We start from the raw sequence: 14,243 nt of genomic DNA, 5'->3' as shown, positions 1-14,243 counted from the left end.
GTTGCCCTCAGGGCTGCTGTCCCAGTTACCCCCTCCCTGTCATGTGTGTCCCGTCCCGTGTGTCCCCCCCGGGGGCATTCCCCGCTGCCCCACCGCCAGCCCCCATTACACCCCCAGGGCAGAGATAGCTCTGTCCCACCCCCGCCGACCCTCCTGGGGCGGCCCCGCTACACCACCAGTCCCCGAGGCCACCCCCAGCTTCCCCCCCCATTCCTCCTCCGAGGCTGTCCCCGCTGCCCCCCGGCCCGGCCTCTCCCCGTCCCCCCGCAGCCACGACCCCGGCCCGGCGCTCACCGTACCCACCTCAAAGCGCAGCGGCCGGCGCCCCGCTCCCCCGAGCCCGCCGCGGGGTACTCTGGGAAAGAGAGTCCCTCCAATGGCCGCCGCCGCGGCACTCCGCCGCGTCGCGGACTACATTTCCCAGCGTGCCCCGCGGCACGCCCCCACCTCTCGACACGTGAGTGGCCAGCCGGCGACGGGGCGTGGGCTGAGGCGCGGCTGACTCCGCTACGGGGGCCGACGGGGACAGAATTGTCAGGGGGGCGGGAGGGGCGGGCAGCGGCCTCGGCCTGGTCCCCGACCCCCGACCCCGCCCCCGACCCTGTCCCCACCGGGGACGCTTTGTGGCCCCGAGGGGGTGGGTTTGTCACAGCCCCTTCTCCAGACGGCTTCGTGGGCCGGCCCGGGGGGTGCGTGGACGGCCCTTGAGGGGTGAGGGGAGCCTCAGCGGAGAGGCCGCCGCGGCTAAGCAAGGCTGAGCCCCCCCAGGGACCCCGGCCCCCTTCCCCTCGCCCTGACCCCTGCATAACTGTTAAAAACCCCAGCAGTGAGGTGCCCGCACCCCTCAGCGCGACGAGGTGCTGCCCGCCCGCCTCAATGTTGGCACTGGTTTCTTTTTTTGGGTAAAGAGAGCGGGTTTGGGATGGGGGGGTTCGTGCCGTGACCCCCCCTGCAGAAGACACGCTGGCACCAGAGCTGCTTCAGAAGCACCCACGGGCTCCGTCTCCAAACAGCATTTACGGCACCCAGCCGCTGGCTCTCGCCAAGTTTTGGTTCCAGGGTTAGTTACAACAGCCGGTGGGTGACGGCTGGGTTTGGGACCCAGGGCTGTGTGGTCGCCGAGGAAGTTGCTGTTTATAACTTCTGCCATTAAGTGCTGATTTCATTTCTGAATAAGTCAGGTAAGTCATCATCAGCAACAACGGAGCTGGTGCCCGGTGCTTGTGGGACTTCCCTCCTCCTGCAGTTCAGCAAAACAGGGTGGGGATGGTTGAACAGGCAAATGGCTCTAAAATCTTTGTGCTGACACAGCCTGACAACAGCGTACTGGGAAGCCCCTACCCTGCCACACTGACAGCCGGACTTAGACACTTGCTGGATTTATACACTTCTGTTTGGTTCTGTAGCTCCTTAACTCCTTACTTAACGCTGCGTTAGACTCCTTAACATAGGTACCCATCCATCTCCGAGGTACCAGCTTTATGTAAATGCTGTTAATTCAGCTGTATATAAACGCTACTCTACTTTAAAAACATTTATAAGCCCTGGGGCTGCTGTAAACACGGCACTCCCAGCTCCAGGCTGTCTGATTCAGACTCATCCCTTTAACACTTAGCTGAGCAAATGCTGAGGCTCTCCCACCGCTCATCTGCAAAGTTTCCCTAAAATACAGGTCTTGGGGCTCATTGCTCGCATTCGGCCCCTGCTCTAGGCAGGCTGCCCAGCTTTGCAGGGGTTTGCTCCCCAAAGCGGGTGCAGGCAGTGGCCCTGGCTGCAGGATTTGCCAGCTAGGCAGATGTTTTTTTTGGGAGGGAAGGATCAGGCCTCCTGCCTCCATCGATCTAGAAGCATCACAGACATGCAGGGAATGAATATTTTAGCTATAAACCAGTAGAGGTCACTCTGCCCCAGTAAATCCAGTGCTACTGGGGACGTTGGGACACCAGTAAGAGAGAAAGAGTGCTTACTGGGGGAAGGCGGGATGGGCAGCGGGGTGGCAGAAGCCCAGGGACAGGGACACTGGGCAGCCGGGTCACCCTCGTACCGGCAGCTCCTGTCCTCGCTGTGCCCCGTGTGGGACAGACACGCTCGGGCCGTCCCCTCTTGCTGGAGGTGTTTGGGGTTCCAGGGGCCCCTGGAACCCGTCCTCCGCTGGCTCCCACGGACTGCGGATGTCAACACTCCTCTTGGCAATTCCCAGCATCTCCCCTGGAACTGAAAGGCCATTTTTCATAAACGTGTTTTGTTTAAGGAGTAGCTCTTTGCAAGGGATTTTTTGACTGCTTTCCCATGCTTTATTTAGTGTCGTCGTCCCCCCCCAAAATGAAGAAACGTGATTTTTGTGCAAAAAGACACATTTTCAAAAATGAAAACCAAATAAAAGTGCCAGTGTGTGGCAATTTGGCGAGGCCATGGGCTGCTACATCTGCATTGCTGCCACAGCTCCAGCTGGTCCCTGCGTGCTCCCGTGCCGGACACAGTGGCTCCCTGCAGTCCCAGCTCCGCTCCCTCCGTCTCCAAACGGGATGATAACCTTTCCCCATGTCTCCATGAGCTATGCCATGTTTCTGGCTGTTCCTGGCTCTCGATAGCAGCCAGGTTTTATCCTGCAATATATAAACTCTGTGGGTGGAAACCGTGAAGGAGGACGTGTGCTGCCTCCTGGGAATGGTGGAGCGGCAGTGGCTGAGGAGCCAGTGGGGTGAGACCCTGGGATTTACTGACTCTGCTGGTACAAGGATCCCTTTTCATTATTTTGCTCTGCTGCACAGCTCCTGGACAGTTCAACTGCTGCTGCCGAGGGACACAACTGCTCTGGATTTGTACAGGGAGCAGGGGAGCAGGTACCCAGGTGAGATTGTCAGGGGAAGTGGAAGGGGGAAATGAGGATGAGATCTGCACCCTTGATACCCAGTGATACCTTAGAACCATCTGCATCCTGACGGAGAGGAGTCCTTGCACACGAGTCCTTGTATCCAGGGCCTGCCTTCCATCCTAGGACTGGGTACTGTTTGAAAACAAATCCACGTACCCCTGCCCCAAAATGTGTCCCCAGTACTGCCAGGTGCGGTCACTGTCCTCACTGTGGTTGTGGTTGAACAGACATTTCCCATATGAAGCTCCTTCCCAGATCTTGGGATCATTCCCAGTGTTTGCCTAGCTTTAAGTGACCCAATAATACCTTAAAACAACTAAAACCTAGCCTTATGTCCAAATCCTGCACTGGATCAGGGCTTCTGGTACAGCTTGGTCCTGAGTCTGCTGAAGAAATGAAAGGCTTTTCTGTGACTTTGAGGGCTTTGCTTCCAGCCCCAGACTTTGCTAAAATTTGGAATCACAGTCACTTATTTCCAACATTTTTTTTTTTTTTACGTTGTAAAACAGACTTTATTTTTCTCCCTGTAAATTTTGTGCAATATACATCTACATACCTATAGAACACACCTCAATAAAAAGTTTTTTGTCCATACATTATATTACTTTTTATTTAATGTCATGAAAAATTCAGACAATGCTTTTGTCCTTAAATAAACATTTCTCCCTCCCCCACCCTCCCTTCCTAGCTGACTGGTCCGAAAGAGGAAATTTTATTTAATTATTTTCTTTTCTTTAAAAAAATAGAAATTACAATCTTACAAGACAGAACATTCAATGAGAATAGAAGCATGTTCCTAAATCTAAAAAGTAAAACATTTCCATAAAACCTGTTGGTATCTACAGGTAGGTGTGTGTGGAGGGTGGTAAATGGAAAAAAATGTTTTCCATTTCTTCCTTTCATTCATATAGATAAAAAATAACATAAAACCAACTGAAACTTTATATATTTTTCTCTTTTGCACCAACATTCACAAGAATATATATTATATATATATTTTATCCATTTTTATACACAGTGTGAGGGTTCTGGAGGTGGAAATGCACACTCAGCTAAACTGCCAGAGCAAACAAACAAACACAAAATTAATCTTCGTCTGGAAAAGAGCAATCCCTCGCATCTGAGGTTGCCCAGCTCAAGGGAACTGCTGCCGAGGTCTGTCTGAAAATAAAGCGGCAAAACGTCTTGTGGTCAGTGGGATGGAAATGTTTCCAAGATGCCGAGGACCGAGCATTGAAGCAAGCTGGGCGTCTCAGGGCTCTCATGCATCATCTCCACTGCCCACACGCAGCTCCGGCGCAGGGGAGAGTGGAAATCTCCCTTTTTCAGGCATTTCTACCCAGGCTTTTTCATTTGCCCTTTCTCTACAAGCTCAATGCCTGGCTCTGCCAAGCCACTGCTCTTGGTGGCACAGAGGGAGCGCAAGGGACCTTGGCACTGCCACCACTGCCCCGTGTATTCGGGTGAGCTGAAAGCAGAGGCTGCAGCCAGCAGAGGTGCTGCGGGGGGTTCGGCGAGCCCTTGCCATCCCTTTCGATGCATGCTGCCCGTCCCAGGCAAGAAATCATTTAATCGACATTTAATCATTTACCCCCTCCCAAGAAATCATTAATCAACAAGTCGGTTCCTTTAGAGAGAACTTAAAAGTGCAGGTTCCCGCAGTTTGGCAGGTTGAGTTACACGTGTTTAATACTTCCAGTCTTCCCTAGATTCCCACAGGGGCTTTTATTGCTCAGAATCCAAAATCTCTCCCATGAGATGGACGCTGTGTCATAAGCCAGAAAAACGCAACCGGTGGCGAGGGCTCAGTCTTTTCCCAATTTAAGGTGCTTTCTTGGTTTCTTTGCCGGATGAAATGAAAACAGTGACATTGACCATTGGTGCACATTGGCTGACGAATACTGAGGACGTAAAGAAGGGTGTGTGCTTTTTTTTTTTCCCCTCAAACATTTCAAAACACCCGCGGCTGTCTCCTCTGAGAAAGGGAGTGCTGCTGTCCTGCAGAAACGGAGGGCGAGAGCCCCCTCCACGAAGCACATTCATTTTTTCATGTGCTTTTCCCTGCAGGGAGGAGCTGGGAAGCGAACGGTGCTGTCGGAAATGATTCTTCAAAAAAAGGCACAACCCTCTAGACGAAAAAGGCAGTACTAACTTCTCACTTCTCACAAGCTTTAGGATCCGAGAGGGCAGGAAACAAGCATGGCGCATCCCCGCCCCGGCGAACACTGCACTGGAGAACGACGCATTGGCACTCAACATCGCGTGGGGCCGCTGGGAGGGTCAGCAGCCTTCACCAGAGACCTGGGCTGTAACGCCATCGGGGAGAGAAACAAGGCTGACGAACTCCAATGTGCTTTGAGAAGCAGTTCAGACAGCGGTTAGCAAAACCAGAAAGCGCATGGCTGTATGTGGCGGATGGCAGCTGCCAGGGAATAGCATGGTCCCAAGTTTTTCTCCGCCTTATACCAAAGCAGAAATCCCATCGGCTTCCTGGCAAGTCTTCCCCAGTCAACGTTGGTCCATGGTCTTCCCTAGGAGGTCTTTTAACCAAAAGCATGAATATCCCCTACCATCACTAAGAAAGCTGCTCGTTTACTTTAAGGGGTGCAATTATGGAATTGAAGGTCTTCGGCTTACACTTGGGGATGATCTGAGCTGCCAGAGGATGGGGTTGGATGCACGAGAAATCAACATGAAGCGGGAAGGGGCTTGGGATTTTAGCCCTTTGTCAGCAGAAACTGGGGCTGCCTCGGAGCAGGTTTTTCCCTTGTAGCTTTTGGCATTCGCTGCAGGAGGAGCAGGAATAGGGACGGAAAAACCATCTGCAGAGCCTGGCCAGAGAGCCCCTCAAGCAGCCCTGCTGGCTGCAGGCTATCACAGCATCACCCCACAAATCCATCCCTTCTTCACCTTTTGAGCCTCCCAAGCTTGGAGCAGCAGGTCCCGACCACACCGTGACTTCCTGGGGAAGGAATAAGGACCTTTCACTTCCCCTTGACCCCAGTGGGCAGCTTCTCTCCCTAAAAAGCTCCCAGGTCCTGCTAAATAGAGAACAAACCCCAAGATAACAGTTCTAAAGAGCTCCTTGGGGGGAAAAAGCCTGGGTCCAACTCGACCTGCAACAGCAGTCACGGCCGTGCTCCCGGTGGTCCCAGCATGGGAAGGGGGGACCCGGCAGTGGCACCAGCTGTGGGCTGGGTGGAGGAAAGGCCACAAAACCTCCTCTGGGTGCTGAGCCACAGGACAGTTTTAATGATCTCGATAAGAAAACTACACACAACAGCCAGCACCCAAAGAGCCACTGCCTGCGACAACACGTGGGGACAGGCACCGAGCCCTGGCGCCTGCACCAACGCCTGCGGCTGCCTCTGGGCTGGAGCAGCTGGGAGCTGGGATTTGGCCACAGTCGCAAGGGCAAAGCCCCTCTTCAAAAAGCGCTCAGGATGTGGAAAGATGGCACGAGGTAGGCAGACCTGCCGAATCAGCTCTGAAAAGCCAGGCAGTCAGCCAGCTGGATGGGGAGTTGGCCAGGCATTTGGGAAAATGCTGCGACGGAGAGCACGGAGGCCCTGCAAAGCTTTTCCCCTGATGCATTGGGCATCTTTTCCCTCAAACCAGCCTCCTCCATGGGAAAATCCTGTGCCGAATCCCCCTCCAGCCACAGCCAGGTCTTTCTCAGCCAAGCTCCTGAGGTCACCCCGTGCCCTGCGGGCTCGCTGCACCCATGGGAGAAGAAATAAAGCAAAGGCTCTGCCTTTGCCCTCTCCTCAGCTCCAGCCGGGAGCCCAAAGGTGCCCCCACCGGCCTGGTTCACCCCTATCCAGCCAAGTCTGCCTTGCCCCTTCTTTATCCCATGCCTTGTGTTTGGGTAAAAAAAATAAAATAAAAATAATAATTAACAAAAAAAAAATCAGCAATGGAGTGCAGCCAGGACAGCGGGAAGGGCCGTGCCGCGAGCGTGGCGGCGTGTGCGTGGCGTGCGCTCCCCTGGGTCCGTGCACTGTGGGGAGGAGTTGGTCCCTTACCACTGCCAGGAGCATCTCCTCTCCCGAGCAGAAGTTTCACATTCATTTCACTGGTATGGCAAAGTCCGTTTGCTTTTTCCTTCAAGGTGCTTTACATTCAAGAGCTATTGCAATCCACAGCGAGGAAACAGGGCCAGGGATATATCCCAGCCCCCTGGGTTCTCTTGAGTTTGATTATTTGATTTAAATAAACTGCCCCAAACCTCTGAAGTTTAGTTCGTCTCCAAATTTTGGGGAACTCAAAGGAGGCTGGCGGCTCCCAGCCTTAGCTCTCCCGTGGGTCGCTGTACTGAAGCTCCGAGTTAAAGACCTCCTTATAGAGGGGTGGGAAGTTCATGGCAGTCTCCGGGTGCAGGAGACGGAAAAATTCCAGCTTGTCCAAGTGCAGGTTGCAAATGGTCTTCATCAAGGGCAGCTTGGAAACCATCTGCAGGGAAAGAAGGAGCTGGTGACCACTGGGTTCCCTGCTAGCATCTCTCACACCGCCGTTCCCCCTTCCTTGGGGACAAGCGGGTGGGTTTGGGGACCACTGGCTCTGCCTGGCACCAGGGGCACCAGCGTACACCCCCCACCTTTGGGCAGCCTGGCAGCAGCATGGCCTTGCCTCCAAACCCACATCTTTGCGCAGGAAAACCAGCACCTGGGAGGGTGTGAGGATCCCCCCAGTGCCCCCCCGTCCCCATCCCAGCTCTGTCCTACCCAAAGCGTTCCTGAAACAGCTCCTTTTGCCCCAAACCCCCACTGCCTGATGCACTGCTGGGCTCAGCGGCATGGGGCTGTCTGCACTGCAACAGAGATGCACAGCCCTTGGAAAGAGAAATCCTCCTCCTCCTTCAACAGGTCCCAGGGCTCACCCCGCAAAAAATGCCATGCGTGGCTAGTGAGCTCTGACACAGCTACACCCACCAGTTCAGACACCTCCCCGTGGCACACATGCCATGCCCCGTCCGGGCTCCCCGTGCCGCACGCAGGCAGCTCCTTTACCTTCGAGAGCTTGTCTTCGGCGGAGTGTTTCTTCTGGATCTCGTGCTGCAGGGCCACGTAGATCTTGTCCTGGAGCTTCTGCACCTTCTTGGACTCCGTCAGCCACGGGCGATCTACGGGAGATGGCCGAGTCAGTGCTGTGGCTTCTTGCGCTTTTAACCCTTCCTGCTCCACAGGATGCTTTTGGGGACGGTGACATGGCCAGGCAGCCCCTTTCTGCATCCCCCCATCCCACTGTGGGCAATGTGGCTCCTCCTCCCACTGAGGAGTTCTGGCAGATGCATTTTCAGATGCATTTCATCCCCCAACCTCCTTTCCCAGGAGTAACTTAAATCATCCACCAAGGAAGCAGCACTGAGATTTACAGGTCAGCTCTCCCCAGCTTTGGCACAACACCCCCCTCCTCAGCCAGCCCTAGTTGTGGTGTCCCCCCATAGCCCACCCATACCTGGGGAGAGCAGGACGGCAGCGGTGAAGAGGGCAAGCTCCTCATCCGACAGCTGCAGGCGGCACAGGGTCCTCCCCAGCTCGAAGATGGCGCCGATGAGGTCGTCACAGCCTGATGGGGGGACAGCGGAGAAGAGGGGGACGTCACGGCTGCACGCTGCCTGGCGGCACCCCCAAACTCCCACCCACTGGCCAACCCCAGCGGCACCCGGGGCTTGGAAAGCTTTTGACAGACAAGATGGGTGAATGGGGGGGGTCTGCAGCAGAGGATGCCCAGCATCACTGGGCTTTGGGCTGGGGCAGAAAGCAGGTCCCAACCGTGGCGCACATCAACCCGATCCCAACAGATGTGGGAGCAAACACAGGGGGGTCTCACCCCCTCCTGTACCCCGGGGATTTAGCCCAGGCGCAGGGATGCTGCATTTCACCTGGCTGCAAACCCCAGCCCCGTCCGGGCGTTGAAAGGAGAGGAGAACCCCGAGAGAGGTGCAGCGAAGCAGGTCTTACCAAGCGACTTGAACATCTGCACGCCGCCAAACTTCCCCTCGAAGAGGACGGTGTTGTTCAAGGGGTTGAACGCACGGATCATGCGGATCAGGAGCACCTCAAGGCAACCTGACGTAGGCAGAGAGAGCGCAGACGAGGGCAGGGCAGGGTAGGGCAGGGGGGGTTCCATCATCCCCGGACCAAATGTAAGAAAGAGGAAAGCCCCCAGTGCAAGTTTGAAGTCCAGATTGTTCATTCCCAAGAGCAAATTGGTTATTCCAATACATCCAATTTGGGTTTGCGGGTTTGGTAAATTTAGGTTTCCAATTGCGACCACAATATTTCACCAAAGGCAAATATTATCCAGGCATTTGCAGCCGGACACAGAGATCGATCGAGGTCATGGTGGAGCACCAAGAGGGGAGAGGGTGAAAACAAAATAAATAAAAAGAAAATGGAAGGAAGAAATGAAAGAACGAGTTAAACTCCAGCGTGTTGGGCACAGCCAGCTCTGGCTTCAGGGTTCAGCACTCTACCAGGAGGCTGGCACACATTCCCTGTGCTGGCTGAGGCTTTCAGCTCCCCAGCCCTGAAAGTTCACAAACTGGGAGGCTCTTCTGCCTTTTTTGGCATTTTTGGGCTTTTGCACGTTCAGGTCCCTTGCCCGGGCACAGCCTCACCAGCTCAGGCAGACAGACAGGTAGGGGACACAAGTGTGCGCTGCCGTTGTCCTCCTCTTCCCAGTCTCTTGCTGGGAGAAGAGGTCAATCCTTTCCTCTTCTCCCTCCCTGCTCCCCTTTGGGTTTGGCACCCCTTTTCCTGGGGGAGAACCCACTGGGCTCATTTCTATCCTGGTTTCTGGGTGACGTTTGGTTGAAGGCGACCATGGAGAAAAGCCTTTGCTCAGGGAGGCCACTGCTCACGTCCCTCTTTATACCATCACCTTTAAATATCACCTTCAACTCCTTCCAGCCCAGTACCTGCTCCCTGAGCACCGATGCCGAGCCCGGGGCCGACCGGGGTGGTGAGGGAGGGGAGATCCCGAAAGGAAAGCACTAGCCAAAAGAAAAGATGGGATATGCCTTCGGCACCGCAGCTGCCGCTCGCGAGAGGTGTTGGGGACGCAAGAGGGATGGTGGGGATGTGAGGGGGACGGCAGGGACATGAAGGGGGATGGCAGGGTGCCCTGCTCTTACCGGCTTTCAGGAGAATGATTTGGTCGTTCTGGCAGAGCTCCATGAAGCCGTCGATGCGCTTGGCGAACTCCACCACGTACTGGATGGCATTGGAGATCTGCAGCGAGCACTGCTGCCACATGGCCTCGCAGCTCTGCCGGCACAGCAGGGACGTCCCTTAGGGCTCGCTGCCACCCCATCACCCTGACTCCGCTGTCCGTCCCCCCCACCCCACTGCACAGGGCAGAGAAGGGACCCAGGTGCCATGCCATCCACGGAGGGGCTGGTGGCACTAGGACACCCGGGACATGACCTGCCACCACAAACCCACCCCAATACTGGGCTTTTGCAGCTCCCAAAGCACTGAAAGACCCTCCTCATCCTCCTCGCCTTCATCCCTGCCTTGGCGCAGCACTGGAGGATAGCGGTGGCCCTTGCCAAGGGCTGCCGCAGCTCTGGCTGTGGCGGGGAGCTGGGGGGGCCACCGCAGCGGCACTCACCTTGCTCTGCAAAGCGCGGACCTCCTCAGGGGAGTAGAGGGTCCACGCCAGGCGCTTGAGCTCCTCCGTCGTGTACTGGCACGTCTCCAGGTGCGACTTCACCACGTTCTGGGCTACCCGGTCTGCAAGGTAAGGGCAGTGGGCGGTGAGTCCCGGGGACGCCGCCGGCCCCCCTGTCCTCACACCCCGACACTGTCCTCTCCTGGGTGTCCTGGGGGGCTGCTGGGGCTGGAGGGGCAGAGGGGCTCATGCGCGGTGTCACGGGGATATGAGGACAGACGGGTGTCGGGGGCTGTCCCCAAGGCAGAGGGGGGAACGCTCTGCACAACCTCAGGTGCGCTGAGCTCTGACAGTGCTCAGCCTAGAGGAGGGGATGGGCTTGGGGCTGGTCCAAGGGCTGGGGCTGGGTCAGTCCCTCACTGCGAGCGTGCCTGGCACAGCGTGGGCACCCAGGGCTGGATTCGTCCTGCAAGGCGCCCAGGACTGCACCAAGCACCATCCCCAGGGCTGCACACCCCGTGTGTGCCCGGCGTCGCGCCGGGACCATGCCAATGCTCACCGATCTCGAGGACTGAGATATCGGCAGCCAGCTGGCCGCCCTCCAGCGCACCGTGTGCGAACAGGGCTGGCTCCAGCATCAGCTCGTAGATGGACTCCTGCTTGATAAGTGTGGCATCAGCCACGTCCAGGCTGGACTGGTCAGGCGAGGGCTGCGCCGAGGCGAGCAGGTCGAGGTTGTAGTAGGTGCTGCTGCCATCGGGGGTGAGGGGGAATTCAAAGAGGAGCCCATCCGACAGCGTGGAGATGTCATCCAGGTCCGAGATCCCGCTGCTGACGCTGGTGGTGTAGACACGGCTCAGGGGCTCGGGCTCATCCTTGGTGCCGCCGCTCTGCTCCTGGCTCTGCTGGTGCTTCTGCACCTCGGCGTACAGGCTGTCCCGCTGCTTCTTCGACATGCGACCGAACTTCACCGCTGCCCAGGGAGGAGAGGGCGGCTGTGTCAGGGCAGCTTTGCCCCCCAAGAGCAAGAGCCGCGAAAGGTCCTGGCTCCCAGGGGATTGTGTGGTTTGGGGGTATAGGAGCCCCATCAGATGCACCCCCCACGCCAGACCGACCCAGCGTCGAACGGAACAGAATCGATTTAAATTTTCCTACAGAAGATGCAAAAGCATTTCTCGCTTCCCAAAAACCTCCTTTCACCGGGCTGGCCCCACGGGGGAAGCAGCTTCAGCCCTGACAGCCCGACTGGCTCTGAGGAGGAGCAGACATGCCCCTGGTGACCCCAGGCACAACTCACCGTCGCGGGACATGCCCAGCGCCAGGCATTTCTGCAGGCGGCAGTGCTGGCAGCGGTTGCGGTTGGTGCGGTCGATCAGGCAGTTCCTCTGCCGGGAGCAGGAGTAGCTGGCATTGTTCTGCTGGCTCCTCCGAAAAAAACCCTGCGTGGGATGGGGAGGTGTTGGGAAAGTGCCCGGCGGGATGCCAGCCCCTGCGGCCGCCCGCCCGCTGGCACCCATCTCTGGGTGTCCCTGGGCTCACCTTGCAGCCTTCACAGGTGATAACACCGTAGTGGATCCCCGAGGACTTGTCTCCGCAGATCTTGCACGGGATCACTTCAATTTGGGCTGCGGTGGAAGGGGAAAAGGGGGAAAACCACGGTGGTTAATGATGGCTGCCACTAAACCGAATGAGGGAGATGGCCCTCCCTCTGCGACAGTTGCAGCCCTGCTCGGCAGCTGGGGAAACTGAGGCACGAGATCTGGACCTGCCGGCAGCTCAGCCCTTTCCACAGACCCCGCAAGGATGCTTGTGCCTCAGAGAGGCCCCCAAAAAGGCCCAGGCAGGACGTGGGGTACCCCCATCCGCTCTGCCATCCTCTCCAGCACTAAGAGATGGGTAGAAAAGCCCTTTGAGCCATGAGAGTACAGCACGTTTGTGCACCAGCCTGCCCAGGACCCCGTTTTGGAATCATTCCCCTTATTTTTCAGCTGGTGCATGCACGCTGGGAGGGCACCACAGACAGGGACACCCTCAGCACAGGGACCATCCCTGTCCCTGCAGCCACGGACCCTCTGCTGCCTGGGGTCTGACCCAAGCAGAGGGTCCGGGGGGCCCCTGACCCCCTCCCGGCAGCTCCTTAGAAAACCCAGGACCGATATAGCCATCGCCGGCTCAAGGTCCCAGCCCCCTTCCCCCCATAAATCCGCTTCCCTCCCCGCTTCTGCTTCGCTGGCACTGAGCTGCTAATAGGCTTCGTCCTCCTCATTTTCCAGCTGCCCCAGATCTGTGCTGGCTCTGCCTGCCCCGTGTGCACCGGCGGGGGGGACGTGGGGCACCTCTGGGACTCGTACGTGCCTCCCGGCATCTCTGCACCCTCTAATCCCCACTCCAGCCCCCGCGCCCCCCGGCCGGGCTCAGCTTGGCATTGCTCTCGAGGGTGCTGGGCAGCCGCTGCCACGCCAAAATAACCCCCGCGGCCAGATTATGGTTATTTCAAATCTCCTGGGCCCGTGCAAATCTCCGGCTTCGGTAATTCCCTTCTGCCTCTCTTCTCCCCTGGGAGCAACTGGTTCTGGTCGAGGGACGTGTTTTGCGGATTGCTGCTGGCAGGGGCCACCTCTGTGGGTGACAGCCCCGGTGCTCGACCAGTGCCGCCTGCACCCCGGCACCCGGTGGTGCCCTGGGGTCCCTCGTTGCTTTTGGGGAGGCTGGGCTGGGTCAGCACGAGCATCGCCATGCAGCGGGGCGGCCGGGATGCTATCGGTCCCCCTCTCCGGGGCAGATTTACTCCCAGCCATATGGGGGAAGGACTCACCCCAAGTCCAGGTGCCAGCAGAGGGATGGATCCCTCCTCCACCCATTGACTCGCTGCTTGGCTCCTGCCCTAAATGCACCAGGTGATTTTGGGGTTCGCCCCCCCTCCCCAGAGCTCCTGAGTTGGGCTTCTCCCAGGGCTGTGTCGTTGTCGTCGTCCCCCAAACCCGAGGGGGTCACACACCCCCTTGTCCCTCCCCAAAGCCTCTGCCTGTGCCTCTGCTGTACTTTTGGGGCTGGGACAGCAGAGCTGCCCACCCGGGGATGGCAGGGAGCGGGCAGGGATGGTCAGAACATCCTCCCATTCAAGCCCCCCCCTCCAGGAGCAGCCCCGGGGGGGGGTCATCCCTTTGGCAGGGGACAGAGGCACCGGCAGGGTGACGTGCCAGCACCCCCATCTCGCTCGCGGACTCTGACAACCAAGAACCCCCCCGATTCCCCGGCTCCCACCGCCGCCTTCGCCCGTGCCACCAGAGCGGGGTGCAACCCGCAAACCGCGGGGACCCCTCCGCGCCCCGACTCCCTGCCCCAAACCCTGTCCCTATCGCCCAGGGGTGAGCGCGGGGACGGGACGGAGGTGGTGGCACTGTGGGGGGTACAGGGAGGTGATGCCACCCCCAGCAGGAAGCGGCGTCGGTTCGTTATGCAACGTAATTGCAGCCGCCGGCAGCGCTGGGGTGATGCATCGCCGGCGTGCCGCGCCCTCACGCCCGCGGCCGATACTCCCGGCCCCCTGCAATTACCGGCACCGCACGCCCGGCAAAACAGCTGGGCCGAGCGTGGCCCTCGCACCCGCCGAGCAAAACCCGAGGGTGCTGCTCCGCTCACCCGAAAGCCGTTCCTCAGCTCCCAACAGTGGGGATGGCTTTGTGTGATGCCGATGGCCAAATCCTGCCCCTGCCCCCCCAGGCCCAGGCAGAGGGGAGCCCCCCCCCCC

General features: G+C 57.9%; 2 protein-coding genes across 3 annotated transcripts in view; both read right to left on the bottom strand.

The window, feature by feature from the left end:
* SCAMP4 (secretory carrier membrane protein 4) overlaps positions 1–350 on the bottom strand; it is a 20,106-nt gene extending 19,756 nt beyond the window's left edge. Inside the window, exon 1 of one of the 2 annotated variants that reach the window (XM_010566599.1) lies at positions 304–350. The gene's annotated coding sequence lies outside the window, so the exon portion shown is untranslated. Of the gene's footprint in view, positions 1–294 lie in introns of both variants that reach the window. The other variant, XM_010566600.1, reaches the window with a different exon arrangement.
* Positions 351–7,158: 6,808 nt separating this feature from the next.
* LOC104831209 (nuclear receptor ROR-beta-like) overlaps positions 7,159–14,243 on the bottom strand; it is a 10,302-nt gene continuing 3,217 nt past the window's right edge. Inside the window, exons 3-11 of the mRNA XM_010566626.1 lie at positions 12,032–12,117; positions 11,790–11,931; positions 11,052–11,465; positions 10,493–10,614; positions 10,014–10,146; positions 8,839–8,946; positions 8,333–8,443; positions 7,885–7,997; positions 7,159–7,327 (exon numbers count right to left, since the gene is read on the bottom strand). Coding sequence (XP_010564928.1) covers positions 7,166–7,327; positions 7,885–7,997; positions 8,333–8,443; positions 8,839–8,946; positions 10,014–10,146; positions 10,493–10,614; positions 11,052–11,465; positions 11,790–11,931; positions 12,032–12,117 — 1,391 coding nt within the window. The 3' untranslated portion in view covers positions 7,159–7,165. The remainder of the gene's footprint in view (positions 7,328–7,884; positions 7,998–8,332; positions 8,444–8,838; positions 8,947–10,013; positions 10,147–10,492; positions 10,615–11,051; positions 11,466–11,789; positions 11,932–12,031; positions 12,118–14,243) is intronic.

Source organism: Haliaeetus leucocephalus, unplaced genomic scaffold, assembly GCF_000737465.1.
Source record: "Haliaeetus leucocephalus isolate CR32 unplaced genomic scaffold, Haliaeetus_leucocephalus-4.0 Scaffold215, whole genome shotgun sequence".
Lineage (NCBI taxonomy): Eukaryota > Metazoa > Chordata > Aves > Accipitriformes > Accipitridae > Haliaeetus > Haliaeetus leucocephalus.
This window is presented reverse-complemented; position numbering and strand designations above follow the sequence as displayed.